We start from the raw sequence: 20,145 nt of genomic DNA on the forward strand, positions 1-20,145 counted from the left end.
ATTTGTATCCTAAATTACTTTCTTTTCCTTTCTCCCTCTTTCTTTTCCCTCAGTCTATAATTCTTGAAGTACTTGATACTGCTTTTCCAGTCTTCTGTTTATCTTTGCCAGATAAATGGCATTCCTTTGACTCCTCCAAGTGTTGTAGTAGAGAATAACTGAGATCAGGGACATTTTGGTATAGTATCTAGTTTTGCTTTTTCTTTTTTTTTTTTTTTAAATTCCTCTCTGAACACTCATGTTCATTTTTATGGATTTTGTTTTTGCTTCTATCAAAAGCAATTCCATACCAAACACCCTTGCCATTTAGCTCCTATATTTAATCAAGGCTGGGAAAAAACAATCCTACTGGTTAGTTTTAAGAGTTGCAGACAAATCTTCCCTGAGTGCAACTATTCATGTGGTCCAGCTGCTGACCTAGTTTGCTGAATCCAAGTAGGGATGCTTCATCTGGCCAAAAACCTGTCTTTGGAGGAAGTAAATTGAACAGTAAATTCTTTCCGAGCAGCTGAACATCCCTGTTTGCCCACCAGCACTGCAGACAGATGAATGACTGCAGCTGTAGGAGAGAGTTTGAAGCACTGGGTTCCCCTTTCTGTTGTGATACCAATACCTCTCAGCCCAGAACTGCTACTTGCACCTCCTCTGGTGCCAGCTTCTGAGTCTGGCAGCATGAGGATTTCTCCTTTCCTCTCTCTCCTTCAGCATCACCCAGAGCCTCAGTGGTGCACACAGGTTCTGCACCTTCTGCTCTAAGACCAGCTCCTCCTCAGCCGCTGCTGCCAACAAGGTGGGAAGATGTTCATGGAGGGATTTGACTGCAGCTGCTTGGGTCAGTAGTGGGAGACTGAGACCAGACCACTCTGGAGGAGGGTATAAACAAGTTATGCAATGGACCTGGGGGCTCACAAATAGTCACCCCTGCTCCAGCCTCCCACTGCTAGGTGCCCCTCACAGGCATTCAGCACACCCTGCTTTGCTCTCTTACCCATTCAGACTCAATTGTGTGTGAGGAGCATTACATGATGCTCATCTCTGTAAAATTCAGCCTTTCAGTCTTCTGTAAGACTGAAAAAAATATAATAAATGCATAAAATCAGGGACTGGTTACCAAAAGTTTTCATTAATTCTCATGAATGTAGGAGGCAAACTGTGGAAGCCTTAAACACCATGTGGTTAGACTACTGCATCTACATGTATCATTAGAGACAAAGCTCTTACAAAGCAGACTGTAGGAGACCATCCCACATTGCTGTCTGGATGATTTGGATATTACTTGGAAAGTCACTGGCACCTGTCACTCAGGTGTCCTCAGCCTGAGAGACAGGCTTCAGTATTGGACAGAATATTTTTTAAAGTCAAACTCACTGTGAGAAACAGAAATAGTGAACAGGGAGGGGAACTGACTCCTGCCACCTGTTCTAGTCCATGCTCCACAGTGAGTAGGCTGCTACCCCTGTGACAGCTGTCATTGGGCAAAACATGGCAACAGAACACAAATTGTGAGGTATGTTGGTTCCTCAACATGTTTCTGGAAAGGGTAAGTCCATTTCTGAGCAGCAATCAGTGTGCAGCATAACCTGTGTTTCACTGATGGGCTGCAGTGAAACCACAGGATTTGGTTTGTCCTCTGAGCAGTGGAGACTTTCACTTCTGCTGTGTCAGAGAGAAGAACCAGAATAGGAATTTAAGTAAAATTGGGCAGAAGTTTGTAATTTGTCTACGTTTGTAAATTTATTTTCGTGGATACTCTTTTGCTAGATGCACAGTGTGGGTGTAAGTTGTGTCCTCTTCAGTCTGTGAAGCTATGAAATTATTCCCTTCCCCAGCAGAAAAAGTGACACCATCACTGTGAAAAACACATACTTACATGATCTACTTTTCTGGTTTTTATTAACTCAACGTTGTCTCCTACAAATACGATTTGTCATTCACCAGAAGATTTGAAATGTAGACTTAAGTTACACATAGGTATAAAAAGCATAAAACAGCACACGGTACCACTGTTTACACCAGAAAACATTGTGTTGTCCACAGATAAGAGTGTTATTCGAGCTCAGCTCAGTTTCCTTCTGCCTCAGGGATTCAGTCTTCAAAGCTGCAGATGCTTCTGCTTCTTATCTCTCAGCAGCTGAAGCCCGGCTGGCTTTCTCCTGATGCTTCTCACCTGGAGCATGGACTGGGAAAACACAGGGCAATCCCATCCTGCTCCACCAGAGGTTGTAAAACCTTGGGCTCCTACTGGCTCTTCGGAAATGTTTTCCTCCTTCTCTTAATTATGTACAATATATGAAGGGATACGATTTTCATCTTTGATTTAGACATATCTCTTGCCTCATACTTAAACAATAACTTGAAAAATATTTTACAAAGAAAAAGAACATTGTTCATCTGAAAGTCATTCATTATTATATTGCTATATTTTATACCCTATTATTATTATATACAAAATTTCTTAATTGCCTTTTACAGATGCATGGAAGCATATAATATAACAGTTTTAAAGGATCCCATCTTTAGATTTTTTTTTCCTTGGCTCATGTCAATCTCTTTAATAAACTATGGTTGCTTGGAGAATATAGGAAGTATTTGGAATGTTGTTTAAAGTTTAATAATAACTGGTAGCATTGTCCATTTGTGGCCTGAATGGTTGGAACACCTGTCAGGGCGATCTGGTAGAGATAGCAGCATCATAAGACTTAAACAATCATGGAGGGCCATTAATGTGCAGTGTCAGCTGGTGCCAGGTCCTGTTCTTTGTTTGGGGCTTTCCTTTTCTTCGGCTGTGTTTTGTTGTTGCTTTCCCTCTGTTCTCGGTTTTGTCTTCGGGCTGCTCGCCCTTTGCTTTCCTGTCTTGTCTCCTTGCTTTCATCTTTGTTGGATTTTTTCCTTTTTTCCTCTCTATTTTTTTTCCCTGAAAAGAAATTATGGCACATTAGAAGATTTGCTCAGACTATTGAAATTTCTGAGTCCCTCACTTTTCCATGACCCATGAAACCAGCCCTGGTTTAGCACCTTCCATTAGGAGCTGGACGCTAGTATTTTGAAATGTCTGATCACCACACCCACATCCCAGGGGATTCTTGGTATTGCAACATGAATCCCATTGCAGAGTGTCTGCTCCAGCACAGGTATGTGATGGTCTTCAGGCTAAAATGTGTCTCAAATCAAACTCTAGACTATTGTCACATAATTAGGTATTCAACTACTTTATTGCTTTAAATCAGGTGAGATGTTGAGGAATTTGTTGCTGCTACAGACCTCTCCCATAAAGCATCCTGTCCCCTTAGGAACATTAAAACTTTGTATATTGGCTGTGGAGATGATATAATAGAGTACATTTATGCTTGCACGTGAGAAAGAAATTTTTTATGCTGAGTGTGGTGCAGCACTGGAACAGGCTGCCCACAGAAGCTGTGGATACCTCATCACTGGATCTGTTCAAGGGCAGGCTGGATTGGGCTCTGAGCAACCTGATCTAGTGGAAGATGCCTCTACCCATGGCAGAGGTGATCTTCAAAGATCCTTTCCAACCAAAACATTTCTGTGATTCTATGATTCTTTACAAATCAGTGCAGGAATCACATTAGCTTGAACTTGTAAGTCCACATGAGCCTAAAGCAGATTAGGTTTCTGTCTGTGTGGAACTACTGAGCTATGCAGCTGAAATTCACCTGCAGTTAGATGGATCTCAATGGTATCTTCAAAGGCAGCTTCTCTGGAGACTTTCCTGATAGAATGTCATACTGACCCCTATGCCTTCTTACATGGAGAAATTTCTGGACAAGTATTGAAAAACATCTGGCTAAACTCTCTTTTATGATATCTCAATAATGATACTAGTAATCTAGCCTTCTTTGTTACAGAGAGAATATTTTTTTGGTTTTAAATTTTAGCAGAGATAATCCAGGCTTTCCTACACCAGTGTGGGGGGAGTTACACAAACCTGGCAGTAGCTCTTGCTGTTGAGGGTGCTAAATTTTTATCAATTTTGCCCATTCCTGCCTCAAAACCAAAGTCAGTGGTTTTTGATGCCTCACTGAGCTCTGTGGGAATATGTCACAATGAGGGAGTAGCTGCAGGGGAAGTGGCTTTGTTCTGAGAACAGATAACCATCCAAGGAGGTTCAGGGTGCAGGTCAGATAAAGGAATAGAGATTCCAAGGAGGTGAAGAGAATGCAGAAAGAAAGGAGCAAGATCAAGATGTGAAAATATGCTCTTCTTGTTGCGTAGCTCTGTGGGAATATTTTACACCTTCTCCATTCTTTACCACCACTGCCTAGGACTGAAGACCAAGGGAAAGTTTGGATACACACGTTAGTGACCAATATCTGCCTTTATCGTTTATTGTTTCTGGAACAGTAAAAATTTAAATGTAAAAGAACACCTTAAACTTCAGGGAACCAGTTAGAGATTACCTGAATATACACCCACATACCTGCTGAATCCCTCTCTGAATTTGTAAATACCCTCTAAGATGCCCAGACGTGAGCAGGGGAGACCTGCAGAACTGGTGTGGGAGGCTCGGAAAGAGCTACCACCACTGGGAGAACTGGGAGACTTCCATGCAGAAGTAAGGCTGCATCTTACCCAGCTGTAATGCTGTCTCTTACTAATGGATAAATGACAGTATGGGATTTCATTCCAGTGGTTTGTAAATACTTATTGGCCCAAGATGAAATGTTATTTGAATGGAAACTGTCCAGACATTCAGTGTTTGACATTACTCACTTGGTGATTAGCCAAAATCATTCAGCTGTGACTTCCCAGCCACAGTTCTTTAAGTGTGTTGGAATGACATGTAATGGTTTCCCATTCAGTCATGGACCAGGATATATGTATTTATATGTGTGTGGATATACTAAGAATAAGATATCTTTGTCTAACTAGAGACTTATCTAGGCACAGCTTTACTGTTTCTGTTTTAATCAAGCTGGTATCTTAACAAATGACAAGGAAAACTGATCTCTGGAAAATACTTAAAACCAAGTTGTAATTCTCTTCAACTCTGAGGATAGCTAGTTTGGAGTCCTCTGTGCAGTTTGTACATGGTTTAATGTTACCATCTCCAATCTGCTGCTATTTGTGAAAAGATCTGCCCTCCAGACCTATAATATTATGGTAATGCACTATAGCATAGAAGGGTCATCTTTGCTCGTTCTTTTGTTCCTTTCACTACTATTTTTAAAAATGAAAATTTTTATGTGACAGTGTAATGTTACTCCTAGTCAGTTTGTGTTTCAGTTTAGACCCAAGAGAAGATTCTACCAGCAGTTCTCTGCTAGCATTGGGATATATTTTTGTGTACATCACCCTCCCTGCTCATATCCCTTCTCTCTTCTTCCCAGAGATTTGTTCCTGAATATTTTTTCTTCTTTCTTCTACTTCCTGAAATTCTCTTCATCGCAGCACATTGAACTGGGTACCAGATATCATGGAAATTCATTGAAAATTTGGGCATTTGGCTATCTGTGAAATGAAAAGTGCAAAAATTACATGGGCCATTATGTTTACAAGTTCATCTCTGAATACGAGTTGGCCTTTCAGTACTTAAAGAGAGTGTATAAAAAAAGATGGAGAATGATTCTTTATATGGACAGATAGTGATAGGACAAGGGAGAGAGGTTTTAAACTAAAAGAGAAGATTTTTAGATTAGATGTTAGGAGAAAATTCTTTATTGTGAGGGTGGTGAGACACTGAAACAAGTTGTCCAGATCAGCTGTGGCTGCCCCATCCCCGGAAGTGTTCGTGGCCAGTTTGGATGGGGCTTGCAGCAAACTGGTCTTGTGGAAGCTGTTCCTGCCCACGGCAGGGGTGCTGGAACTAATGACGTTTAAGGCCCCTTCCAACGCAAACCATTCAATATTTCTATGACCTACTTTGCCTTTGAAGAAGATGACAAGGCAAGGCCATTATTAAAACTATGTTGGAACTCATTGAAGAAGTAAACGATGCAACAACATGACCTGGAGGAATAGATTCTCCTGGAATTTCAATTCCATTTACAAAGAATGCTCTTGTTAGAACGTTCTCCCGGGCTGCAGCATGAGTCTCTCTCTCTCTCTCTCTCTCTCTCTCTCTCTCTATCTCTCTCTCTCTCCCCCTCTCCCTCTCCCTCTGCAGTGCTGCAGTGCCCTTGCTGCCCGCGCGGGGGCGCCGCGGCTCCGCGCCAGGCGGGGCTGGGGCGGCTCCCGCAGGTTCCTTCCTTCCCTGTCCCCTCCGGTCGTGTCCTAAAGCTCCCGCCCGTACCCTTCCTGTCCCGCCCGTACCGCTCTACCGCCTGTCTTGGCTTTATTTTGCCTGCGGGTGAACTTTCCCGATGAATCACGGAATTCTTGCTATGATGCACTAACGTTACAAACGTTTATTTCTTCTTAGAGATTCAACACAACCCTTCAAAATTGAAAATAAAAAACAAAATAGGCTAAGTATTTTTAGACAGGAGATTAAATTTTTTTCCAATAGAGTGTTTTGCTAATGAATAGAATATATATAATATCAGAGAAGTATTCGTGAGAATCTAATACATCTCTGACATTATTGTACTATTGTATTACGAATGTAATATATTAATAACGATTGTATTACGAATGTATAATACTTGCAATAGATATTACAATATAGTAATTAATTGGTGTTAAAATAGCTTTTATGTTGGAACTAAAGCTTTGTACAGACAACTGTACTGGAAGAATTGATCTGCAGGCACTGTGCGTTTTCTGGTACACAGGAGATACCTTGCTGCTTCTAATAATAGCAAATTCCTATATTGATGAAAATCTAGTGACTTGCTATAATTTTTAGAAGTGCAGTAGTTCAAATTAAATGCAGACATGAAATTAGTTTGGATAACAATATAATTACATGCCTAATCAGATTCAAGGTGCTGAGTTCTTGGTAATATATTTTATAGCCCCGGGTCAAAGAAATTCCTGAGTCTGTATTTACGCAATCCATGTCTGAATACATCTATTTAAACAAGCCAGGGTATTTCAGAGAAGCCTGTGCATTATCTTCTCAGATGTGGTATTTCCACTAGATCTGTAGCAGTATTTTATGGATTAGTGGGAGGATGCGTTGGCCCTGACTTGGGAGGCCTTGTTGCTCAAAAGCACACTATGACAGACAGTTACTTAGGAAATCATGGCTGACATGGATTAACCAACACAGGTTACAGATTTCCTATGCTTTAAGCATTGTCACCTAGTTCCACCTATTATATTCAGCTGAAATTATTACAGGGGACTTGGGTGCTGAAATCCCAAACCACCATAGGAAGACATAAAATGTGATTGTGCAAACTGCTTCACTTTGATGGGGGGGAAGTATTACAGGGTAGGCTTCATGGAAATCCCAGAGGGATGAGAATCTAGCCTCAGACATTTGTGATGATAGTATTTCTTTCATCACTCCCATGAAGACATTTACTATGGGAGAGCAAAAGGAGCAAGAGGGTCATGGAACTGCTCCTGTTGGGATTACAGGCACTGATGTAACAGGCCCCTCTTTGGAAGGGTCCCACTGCTTCTACTGTGACTGTCACCACGGACCACAAATCCTCCCCACTACACTGTAATAAGCTGAAAAGCTGCAATTAAAGACCACAAGCCACTGCTGTAATGTGCCACAGTGTTCTTTCACACCCCTCACAGCCTTGTCTGACCTCTTGGTGCTTCCTGGCTACTGGAGCACTGTCAGCACTGGTGCTGCAGTACCAGTGCCCCAATCCCTTTGTACCCCATGAGGCACAGGGACAAAACCTAAAGGTTGAGTGCCACTACACTGTATTGCTCTCCTTTCCACCTTTCCACACCCTTCTCAGAGGCATTTTTAGTCCTCTTAGACTAAAAGTCTGTCATGCTTTCCTCATCATGTGGCCTGGACAACAACAGCATGACGCAAAGAAACCATGCTGAGCAAAGAAGCCAGGAAGAGAAGCATGCCCCAGGCTCTGAACTCCCTTACTCTAGCTCTGTCAACAATACAGTCATGCCATATTATGCAAATGAGCAGATCATTCTCATTTTCAAGAAAAGTGACACATTTTTTTTCTGGAACATAGCCTGTAGCATGTACTCATACTACTTGCCAAGATAACATCCCTCCAAACCCCCGGCTGCCCAGTGATGCAATGGACTTTCTCCTTTCATTCCCAAGCCACAAGTGGCTGATTCATCTGGTATGTCTTTTTGAAGTTTAAACAGCATAACTGCTAACTTTTTTCACAGCAGTCTTTTTTTTTCTTTTGTTTTTTTCTTTAGCTATTGTGGCCCTATTTTATAATCACTAGATTTCCGGGTAACCAGAGTGTGAGGGTCAACAACTTCAGAACAATCTAGATGCTACATGACAGTGCATTTCCTGGCCTGCCTTACTGCTGCAGTTGTTCCAAAATGCTGAAGAGAATATAGGTGAAAAATTTAACAGAGCTAAGGTCTACAAAGACATTCAAGGAGCAAGTAACTTGGCCAAACCTTGGTTCTTCTGCTGTTGAGATGCATAATGGTAGCCTACCTGGTTTCCATACCAGTCTAGATGGATACAGAGCTTAAGGCATGTGTCATATCCATAGTTCTTTGTAGTGATCTTTGATAATCCAAGATGCCTGGACAAGCTCAAAAGCCCTTGGGAATCTCATGAGGTTTAACAAGACCAAGTCCAAGGTGCTGCACCTGTGTTGGCACAACTTGCAGTGCCAGTACAAGCTGGGCGGTAATCAGATGGAGAGCAGCCTTGCTGAGAAGGACTTGGGAATGCCGATGGATGAGACTGGGCATAACCCAGCAATGTGCTTCTGCAGCTCAGAAAGCCAATGGTATGCTGGATTGCATCCAAAGCAACGTGGCCAGCAGGGTGAGGAAGAGGATTCTGCCCCTCCTTTCTTGTAAGACCCCGCCTGGAACACTGCATCCAGCTCTGGGGTCCCAGGCACAGGAAGGAAACTGACTTTTTAGAGCAAGTCCAGGGGAGGGACACCAGTATGATTAGAGGGATGAAGGCCCTCTCCTATGAGGAAAGACTGAGAAAATTGGGATTGTTCAGCCTGGAAAAGAGATGGCTTTGGTGTGACCTAATTGTGGCCTTGCAGTACCTAAAGGGAGCCTAGAAGAAAAATGGAAAGGGGCTTTTGACAAAGGCAGGTAGTGACAGGACAAGGAAGAATGTCTTTAAAATGAAAAACAGTAGGTTTTCATTAAATCTGAGGAAGATATTCTAGAACAGGTTGCCCAGAGAAGCTGTAGCTGCCCCATTCCTGGAAATGTTCAAGACCAGGTTGGGTAGAGCTTGGTCTAGTGTAAAGTGTCCCTGCCTATGGCAGGGGATTTGAGTTAAATTATCTTTAAGGCCCATTCTAGTCCAAACCATCCTGTGATTCTATGATGTTGCTCTAACTCAAAAGCTATTGATACTTATTGTTGAGCAACTGCATTATGGGACTTGGTGACAAACTTGTTCTTATGTGTCCTATCTCCTCTGAAGAGTGGAAATACTTCTCTAGATGTAGACTTCAGATGTCTTTGTATGAGGATCCTTAAGGTTTGTTTGCCTCTGAAAATAGGATCTGGGCTACTAGATTGCATTCACTTGAAAAATGTTCTTATTTACATTGTGTGTGCTAGCTTGTCCTTGCAAGAACAGTGCTGAAGGAGGCACATTAGCAGGAATGAGAATGTTGTTTCCAAATACAGAAATAGCTGGGGCCTGCACCACAGCCATTGGCATGAAGCAGGCAGAGAGGAATGGGAGGAGGCTGACCCAGTTATTTACACCAAGACAGGAGATGTCGGGTTTTTCACTGCTGTAGGAGATAAGGAGAAAGTTGTATCCTGTTAGGTGTATGGGAAGTCAGGAGATATAATTTCTTCCGTGGATGGTGAGAAATGACACTTCTACACTCATGAGCTCATAAGCAAGGTTTATGGAAAGTCCCTGGCTTGTGATGACCTCTTGCAATAGAAACTGGTTTGTGCCAGGATGTGCCTTGCCAGTGCCATAGAAAAGATATTGCCAGTGCCTGAAAATAGAATATCCTTCAGTCAAAGAAGCAGGCAGAGAAGGAGGATTACTATAATGAGTTCTGTTTGCTGTTTGTGGAGACATTTACTGTTGCCTTTTCAAACAAATGCTTGTGGGGATTTATTCCCTTCATGCTTGTCTGTTGGGACTAAGGGAATTTGCTAGCAGCCTTGTTTTAATCAGGATTAATGTGCTAACAACATCAATTTTGTAATTACATAACAGTTTTCATCTTATAAGAACCCGCAGCTTATAAAGTCTGAACACAGCTTCCAAAGACAGGAAAGTAATGGCAATTTAGCAGAGCAGAAAATCACTCTCCATTCCTTAGGACAGGAAATTACCTAGACCATGCTGGTACTTAGGAAACTGGCATTTTCTTCTTCTGAGATTTTAATGGGGACTTCTGAATGGGATTGGGTTTTTACAGCTCTCCTTAAAGAGGGAAAAAGGTCCATGAGTGTCCAAATCCACTTGATGGGCCTCTTTTAAGACAAGAGAATGAGGAACCAGTACAAATGTTGGGAATACTAGTGATTGGTACCAAAAACCCTTGCCCTGTTGTTAGAGCATCAGGATATAATAGTCTGTTTTCGTTTTAGTCACCAATAATCCAAGCTCTCCTGTTAGCTTGGATTGAGGTCATAAATATAGTCTTTTTTAGAGACTTATTTCAGCTGGTGCAGTCTTTTGAACAAACCAGAAATAAAAATGTGATGCTGCATTATGTCAGAGTTGCATGTTTAGTCTGCCTCTCTAGAAATAATCAAGAAAAGTTATACATGATAAGAGACAGATGCTAGTGCCTCAGCAGGCATTTAAACTCTTTCTAGTGCAATAGCAAAATGGAGAAAACCCCCAAAGAAACTTGTTTCTTTAGTTCTCAAATTTGTGCTCAGTATGCTCTGAAGGGAGGGATGAGTGAGAAAAGATGTTTTCCTTGGCTTTACTTGAACTGATTGCCTCAATGGAACCCAGTAATTCAGATGATACTTATATGACCCCAATATCTGGGTGCATCCCTTTTTCCATTATCGACCGTGGCTCAGAGCTGGGCTATACTGGTGATTGGGTACAGATCCTGGAGGCATTTTGCAAGTGCTGATTCCAACACTTGAATCAAGCCAGCAGTTCCTGCCCTGGTACTATACACCAGAACCAAGGAGCCTGGGCATCTTCCACCATTTCATTTGCTGGTATAGGTGCACCTATACCCTCCTCCTCAAGTCCCCTCCTTACATTTTCTTAAGTTTTCTGACATGCCAGGAAGGTAAAGGAAGATGAGGAGTCAACAGGATGCCCCTCTGGCCTCTCTTGGCACGGTTGACTTGTCCCCTCCACTCTGAGCATTATTTGTTTGCATTTCTACCTGGGGTGACGCCTGTGCTGACAGGTAAACAGGAGTCCCTGTGCACCTCAGGCCAGCTGAACAGCTGGATCAGCCTGTCAGCAGCAGGTAACATACAGGGGGACAGCAGCTCCTGATGGATCCTCTCAGCAAATCCATCAGCACAGAAGCAGGCTGTTTTTACCAAAATTCACCAGAGGTCCGATTCTGACCTCTGTGTTGTACTTGCTCAAACACACAGAGGTCACCAAGGTTGGTGTTTGGTGTAACTGACGGGAGAATTTGTTTTCAAGGATACTTTTCAAGTCAAGGTGTTGAAAATTGACTGTCTCTTTCTGTTTTGTGTCTCCAGTGTTTGTGTACTGTTTCAGCTGGCCAAAGCATTGATCCTCCCCTCTCTAAGCAGTGCCAATATTTCCAAATACATTTTCACATTGATTAAAGTGACAGGTCAGGCTTCTAAATTTCATGTGGATCAGAGACTCCAAAAGTTCCTTATCTAAAAGGGTGACATGAGATTTAACTTTGGCCATCTCCATGTGTTTCTGAAGGATTTTTCTTACCTATTGAGAGAACACCTGGCAATTTACCAGGTAGAGAGAAGCTTATGGAAAAGGATGTTGGGATCACCAAGACTCATGGACTGCCTCTGAAAAAGGCTCAGGGAATTTATATGCCAGAAAGATTCAGAATTTAGCCCAGTGAAGCCTAGGAATCTTGGACCAAGTTGCCAAAGGGATCTCAGGTTTTCAGGCTGTTGAGTCTTTGTCAGCCTTCCAGGTGGGCTGCCAGAGGCCAACCCAATGGACAAGCTGAAAGGATGCTGGGCAGAAACCTAACACAAAGGCAAGGTTGTTTCAAAAACCCGCTGACTTTCAGCTGGGACTTCATTGAAATCAGTAAGTTTCTGGGAAATGTGATGACTCTGGTAATCTGGTATTTTCCATTTCTTTGGAAAATCAACGCCTATAAAGTATTAAAAAAAGTATTTCTAAGTGGGGTTCCTGGTGGATATGCACAAAAGGAACTTGAATGCCAGTATTTTAACATTGCTCATAATTCTTCAATTTCACATGAATCACAGATAGGAGTTGTCCATGTGAATTTTATCCAGGCTGTCTTTCCTTCTTTTATTTTTTTTTTCTTCCCCAAGAATGTGATAAGTTTATTCTTTTTAAATTCCTCTGAGGATGAACTTTGCATTTAGAGCTTTTTGTAGTAACATAGCTTTGCACACTGAAGTGAGCAGCCAGCTTTATGAGTAGCTGGAAGTGGAATGTGAAGAATGATTTTGCCATGTGACAGTGCATCACTGGAGCCCACTTCACTTAGGATACTTCACAAACTGACTGCCATGCTCTTGAGATGGATGCAGGCAAGCCCATGTGGCCCAAAGGCTGGAGGGGATGCAGCCCCCACTGAGATGAGAATGCAGCCTCTCATGCAGAGCACCCCCAAGTGCTAAGGAAGGTCTGGAACCCCTGATCCACCTCCACCAGGAGATCTACCCCATGTCCTGTCTCACACAGATCTTGCCAGCAGTGCACAATGGCCACTCAGCACAACTTGCATGTTTTATTTTTCAACTTGGCAGGTGCCTTAGGAGTCTTACAGCTGGTAAAATGGTAACACCATTGTGTTTTACAGTGCTGGTAAAATGGTAACACCCCTCTGTGTTCCTGTGGTGTGTGTGCAGCCTATACAGCAGGGCTGGCTATGGGAGCTGAACTGCTGGAATGCAAGAAAGGTTCTAAGGAACCTGACTCAAAAGTTCAGCAAGTGATATTTTCGGTACAATGATGTATTGCACAAAGTCAGGATCCTCTCTAGCCTCTCTGGGAAAAATTGGGACTATGGGGATCAACAGCCTCTCTCTCCAGCTGCCTCCTTCCTCCAGGTGAAGAAGCCCACTGTACAGTAGTCACCAAATATGTTCATGCTTCTCTTTCAAACTGAGTAGCTAATCATTTTCTTTCCTGCTCCAAGAAATTCTGCTTCAGCCAAAAGCAGAAATTGCTCACTATTTCTACAGATTTAAGCACCATCTGCTTTTGTTAGCAACTCATTTGGCACTCTTTTATAAGACCTGAGACCAACCCTGTAGCCACTAAACCAAATAATATTTTGCAAGGATATGGAATGGCATACTCAGAAACAGTTCACAGACTGTGTAAAAATCTCAGGAGCAAGAAAACAGCAAATAATTGGTACACACATACTGTAGCAAGGTACTATATGGAGCAGGATGCTTTGTCCAAGGGATTCAGAACAAATAGACACTCCAACCTCAACCAGAAACTCTAAGTTACTTGAAATTGTTGTACTTTTGAAAATGTTACCCAAGATGTCTCTATGTCCAGGAAGTTAATTTATGTGCTGTAAGAGTTTTTTTCAGATCAAAACCAGAGATTCCATCAGCCTTAAGTATTCACAGAGACAAGACTCTTCCATCTCCATGTTACATCTTCCATTGTGTCACATTTAACTTGAAAGATTTATGCATCATAGCTTTAGCTTAATTTAAGACGACTATGGAAAAAAAAATCCAGCAACAAAAAATATACTGTGTCTGGGATTGCAATCCTTTTTCTCAGTGACAAAGCCTTTTTTTTCTTTATAATACTATATTTAAATTACTTTCTCAGGTTCCAGAAGTGTAAAGCAGAGGTAAGAGTTCCTTAATTTTGGTGCTTTAGACTCTATGGATAAAAGCCACTACGGCTGCAAATCAGAGCTGCCAAAGTGCACAGAGAATTCTCCTTACTTCAGTTAATGTTTTGCAGGACCAAATGTCATACTTCAAATAGAGGGCTCAGGATTCTTTTTTAAAGAATTATTGTTTCCATGCTCATGCTTAAAGGTAGCAAGGGCTGGATCACCCACTGGAATTCCCCACCACCAGCCCACATCCATACAAGAAATAAAGTCAGTTCCTCTGGATTTAAACTAAATACTTCTGGTTTAGCAATGCACGTTTCTGCTTAGGCAATAAACATCTGTCATCTGCCATTCATTAATATTAATTATAAATGGTCACTAGCTCATGGGATCCAAGTCCACCAGCTGAGATTTTTCCAACTTTGACCTTGTGAGGGTTTGTATAAAAAGTGCTCAGAAGGGTTCTTCGACGCTCGAAGCCAGCAATAAGTGCAATTTGCAGAGTGTAGCATTTAGATTGTGCACTTAGAAAAAGGGCAGTCACAAGGGGTGATGGGGAGTGGGGGAGGGAGGGGAGGAGGGAATACAGAGCTGAAATGGAGCTCCTTTAAATGCTTAAGAGTTTTAGCCCTTTCTGCAGGCTAATGACAGGGAGAGGCATTGTCCATAATGAAACCAGCCCATCCATTAAACATTACTGTAAATGAAAGGTTGCATGAATTAAAGGTTGTTCATCTCATGTTTCAGGAATGTAGCTGTGTTTCATGTCTGAGGCCTGTTTTCCTTTTAAATGGAGTTCTTCAGATGACAAATGAGAGAGAATTTCAGAAAGCAAATGGGCAGAAGTAAATACATGCTCAAGAACAAAGCAGAGACATAACTGTAGCTGTAAATCTTTACACTGGGGCTACTGTTTGCTGTAGATATTGGGGAGGATTAGATTAGAATTGAGAAATTTCATTACTGGGTCATTTTGCTTGTAAAACAAAACAACAATAGAAGATCCCCACAGTTAATTGTCTAATTCTGACAATGTTAGCTGTATATGTTTCTCTCATGGAACAACAGTTAATTTTTTGCTACCATTTTGAATTTCAAAGAACTAAGAATAGAAGATTTAGAAAATGCTTTTTCTGAATCTTTCATGGCCACCACATTTTTAAATGAAGAATGTTGGTTTTTTTCTTCCAATAATTTGTCACTGCAAAATTGCTTCAACAAAAATTACTGGAAAAGAATTTTTGTTTGCATCTGTCCATATTTTATTTTTTTCCAGGCCTAATCATACAGCAATATGCCCCTCATGGACCATATCTTCATCTGCTCTTAAAAATGACACATTTTCATTGGCAGAGAGTTGCTACCTTATGTCTCTCGTAAATTAGCAAGAAAATCCAGCCCTCTACTCTTCCTGTAGCAATTATTCAAAGCTGGTGAATGCAAAGAGAAACATGAACAGATATCTCTGCAATGCAAATGACTAAACTGGACAAAAATGATGAAAAGTTGATTTCAGTTTTTTGACTCAGCCCCAACTAAAAGTCTGAGCTTGGTAAATGACAGCAGGAGGCCTTATACTGATGTCAGTGGACAGGGATACTTGGATTTGTGCTCTGTAAATAGGCAGTGTGGTGTCTTTTTGTGGGAGTTTTGCAGAAAGCAACAGGCAAGAAAAAAATTTTGTGGAAATTTTGTCGCCATTTTATAAATGCTTATTAAAGAATTATCTAGTCCCTTACTAGTCTATGAATCTGAGCTGCTATACTTAGGCTGGCTCTGATGATTGTTTGTCTAACCTCCTTAAAAATCTTCCATAGAGATTCCCACAACCTCTCTCCCAGTCTTTAGGATCTCTGAGAATAACACTGGCTGTTATCATCTAATTGGGAATGTTCTGAAGCTTCCTTGGACCTTTATAACACGAGGTTATGGCAGCAAGTCTTTAACTTCATACCCTTTTCAAAGTTATGAAGGTGAAAGAGAGCTTGGAGGTGGCAGCCAAAGCAGACCAAAGGCTACATCAGGTGTCGGAGCTGGCTGGGAGAGGGAGCTGAGAAGAGACAATGAGGCTGGAGATGCAGAGATCTGGGTGGGGAAAAACAAACAGAGCTGCCTGGGTGGGGAAGAAAAGGCAAATATCCAGAGAGATGAGGAGAAGCAGCGGCCAAAAAAGTGCTCCTTTGTTTTCACTTTGTTACAGAGGAATGCTGAAAATCCCTGCTTTATGGTTAGATCCACAGTACTCTGAAAGTCAATGGGATTTCAGTGGGTCTTGGATCAGGCCCTTTAAAATGAGGGCAGCTGTAACACAATAATGAATGAGTGCCATGCTGCCCATGACTGCAGTGTTATAACAGCATTGCTATACATGGAAGTGTTCCATAGCCCAGGATTTAGCTGATTAAACAGTGCTGGATGTGTCGCCATTAGACTTGAAACATCCACAGCCTGATTTACTCTGTAGCTCACATACCCCAAATGTTTTGCATTCTTGGACTAAATTTGATAGATGCCCTATCAAACTTCTCTCTTGCATTTGTTCCTCTTTCCAGGACACTCAGGTCAAAATAGTGAAGGGTTTAGGTCTCCAGGTGGTGAGAGCCTGCTCCCAGCAGCCACATCCCTGCACATTTACTTTGTAGCAAGATTGTCCAAAAGTGAGAAAACAGCGTGATATGGGGTCTGCTAAGCATCAACAGAAAGAAGTTGTGATGGTATCCCACTGTGGCACACATCCTGGAAGAGCCTCATTTCCTCTTCCAGCAGTGACAAACGTATCCCTTCCTCAGAAAGTGCTCCTTGCATCTCTAGGAGTTAGGGGAAGGACTTCAGCAGCATTAACTGTGAGCTGTAATAGAAGGCCAGCAGGGTATGCAAGGATGTTCTGGCAGAGGAAGGAAGGGATGAGGCGTAGGAGAGAATGGCATGCTGCTCTTTTGCACATTGCCTCTGCCCTGCAGCCCTGCAGAGAGGGGAGAGTGGTTGCAGTTTCCTGTGTGCCTCTCCCTGAAATGATGGGAAGTCACTGAAGGTGCCATGAATAAGTTGTACCACATTTGCTCCCAGCTGTGCCAGGGAGGAAGATCAGAGACTAGGCAGACTCTTGCATGTCTGCATAACATAACTGGGAGTTTGTTTAAGGACTCTGTTTGATTTGCCCTCTTCCCCAGTCATATCTGCTGTGGAGGGAATAGCCCCAGCTGGTTTGCTGGCAAGCCAGAAGGTGGACCTGGACTTGGTGGGCAAGGAGCCGACCTCTGCCTTCTTTTCTTTTGTGGAATAGACACAGATGTGGGTTTCACTTTCTGAAGCTGGAGCTTTCAATCCCAAACATTTTTATTCAAGAGGGAAGAGTTTAGGCAGGTGCTAGAAATTTAGTGCTGAATGAATAACTGATGGATACTTTGCAAGGGGAAGGAGGAAGGGTTCTTGAGGGGCTTGTATTCCCTTCAGATTTTCCTACAAAGCTCAGGCATCTAAAATATAGTTAGCTAGCCAATTCTGGAGCACAAGGAGGCACCAAAAGGGAAGATTAGAAGAGAAAAAGAGCTGATTTCTATCCCTTATTTGGTTTAGTGATCTGAGGAGGACAGCTCTCACATTGTTCACATTTTAATAAAAGAATGCAATAAACTTTTTTTCTGATTCACTTCCCTTACAAGAACAATTGACCACATACTTCTGTCTCAGCTTTGACACTACTCCTGTTAATATGAGGTTGATGCTTTTTACCAACAGCATGTCCAGCACATTTTTTATAGCATGCTCCAGAGGAGCTCAGGGCATCTGAGTCACCTCCCCACTGCTCCCAGGGTCCCTAGGACAGGGAGGAGGCAGAAGGTGGCAAGAGAGGAGCTAGTAGCAGGAAAGGAGAGCATCTTCCAAGGAGCACCGAGACAGAGCCAGCCCAGCACCCTGCAGGGCTTAAACTAATTTTGATATCTGAGGGCACAACTCAAATTTTCACCTGACTGTACATCAAGATGCATGTTATTCAGAGATCACAACCTTGGCTTGGTGCACATGTACAGAGGGTGCATTCATGTGTAGTACCATAAATACAGGGGCACACAGCATGGATGTAGTACCTGCTTGTGTGGTTCATGTGTGTCTGTCATAACTGGGAGGTTTGATGAGAATTTAATGTTCACAGTAGCACAAACAAAATAACTTGTCATGAAATTAAACATTACTAGTAATTAGTTCAGATTTCAATGTCTCTGTTTGCAGGTAATAACTTAGTAAAACTTTTAAAACTGCTTATGATCAAATCTTGAAAATGCTACAAGGTTAAAAATAGTTTTTTCCAGCCTTTTCAGCCCCTGTTTTCTAGTCACTGTATCCTCTACTATTAGCTGTTTTGGATTCACAAATCATTTTGACTCATTTTGGCCTTATTTTTCCCTCTGAAGCCTGCTCTCCAGATCTCTTTTCTAGGTTGTGCCCATGTTTTCTGGCCAGTGGCAGTGGCAGCTGGGTGCTGACCGTGCTCTGCCTCAGTTGGGGTATCCCCAGGATGCCATTTCCCTTTGTGTTGCAGCTAGTGGATTCCCAGTCTCAGCAGCCCTACTATTGGAGGCTGGAAATGTGTTAAAGTTAAAGAGTCAAAACCCTTGCAAGGAAAGGAAATGAGAAGCCCTCTTGGCAGCAACAAATGGAAAATAAACAACCAAACTCTTCACAAGACAGATTCCTCAATTATAGTAACTCAGGCTCGCAAAGGCCAGAGCTAGGGCCCATTGGCATATGCAATATGTAAACACAGGGATGCAGTAATTAGCTTCGTGCTCATTTTGAGGTTTCAGAAGTCCTGTGACCTGCCATGGAGTAAGGTCATTAACCATAACCACACTAGTGACCTTCACACAGGACACCCCATCTCTCACAGTTACATGAGTGAACTGTGTACTGGGATGTCTCCCTGGCTCACATGCTCCAGCCCTCTTGTTTTAAATGCCACTGAGCTTTATATGAGTGCGAGGATGTGACTTGTGGAATGGACTGTGATAGGAATATCTTACTTTCCCACATAGCCATGCTTAGGACTTAAATTTGATTAAGTAAAAGTAGTCAATACCAGAAACATTTAAAACTGTAGTCCTTTTATTTTAATCAGAAAAATATTTGCTTAAAAATAGTACTCTGAGGAATTACTGAAGTGGTGTGGACCTCCATAGCCTTGGGAAGAGAATTTATCTTTGGAGTATGGAGTGTATAGAGATAGACTATTCATTTGAATAAGTAGATGTACAGCCATTACTACACATTTATCAACACAACAAAACATTGCTCTGACCCAATTTTGCTGAGACTAGGTAAAATTAGTATTGAACATGAGTATTTTTCAAATCCAATTTTTGTTTTACTGTGGCTGACCTGTGGCTCCCCTGAAATGCACTCATCCTGCTTGGAGTCCCTCCTCCCACCACAGCCAATTGAAGGCCTCTTCAGACATTGTCTGATTAATGTGTTTGGAAGCATTATGTGGGCATATAAGAGGTGGAAGAACTAGTACAAAGAAACAACAGAAATGAGCTGAGTCTCAGTTCTCTAGGCTATTTAATGGAACCTGCAGTTTTATACTCACATGTATGTCATACAGTATAGAAGTTATTATTTTAATTTATTTACCCAAAATTTATGCATTTCATCATTAAAATTCCTCAGCAATAAATCTTGTTCCCTTAGTTCCCTTCTGTTCACCAGTCTCTGTCTAGAATTCAGCTCCTCACCTCAAAGGCATTTCTCTCTCTCTTATTTCTGCTGTAAACGTAAGAAGAATCATAGCATAGTCTCTATTCTCCTTAGAGTTTAAACCATTAGGTGACAAGCTACCTCACCTCCAGGGGGTTGTAGTCTTTTAACTTTTGACTAAAGTTATCCCTCTTCCTCTCATAACTGTATCCTGCTTTCAGACTGTACAAGGTGACAACTGCTACATTCCACAGTGAAAAAGAAACATGCTATTCTACATTCACCCTCCTATGTCTTCATGTCTAATGCTTGAAATTTTGCCTGTCAGGAATAGGAACTTTGTTTGGTTTCTATTGGCACAGAATGGGACACAGTTAAGTTAATACTGCTTCTGTCTTCTGAACATCAAAACACCACCAGCATGCAA

The 20,145-nt window shown here is 42.0% G+C and overlaps 1 protein-coding gene across 1 annotated transcript in view; it reads right to left on the bottom strand.

The window, feature by feature from the left end:
* Nucleotides 1-1,876: 1,876 nt before the first annotated feature.
* RSPO3 (R-spondin 3) overlaps nucleotides 1,877-20,145 on the bottom strand; it is a 58,084-nt gene continuing 39,815 nt past the window's right edge. Inside the window, exon 5 of the mRNA XM_071437311.1 lies at nucleotides 1,877-2,914. Within this exon, the coding sequence (XP_071293412.1) occupies nucleotides 2,721-2,914 (194 nt within the window). The 3' untranslated portion in view covers nucleotides 1,877-2,720. The remainder of the gene's footprint in view (nucleotides 2,915-20,145) is intronic.

The sequence above is a fragment of the Agelaius tricolor genome, unplaced genomic scaffold (assembly GCF_023055355.1).
Source record: "Agelaius tricolor isolate 1412-34295 unplaced genomic scaffold, bAgeTri1.0.p SCAF_1, whole genome shotgun sequence".
NCBI lineage: Eukaryota > Metazoa > Chordata > Aves > Passeriformes > Icteridae > Agelaius > Agelaius tricolor.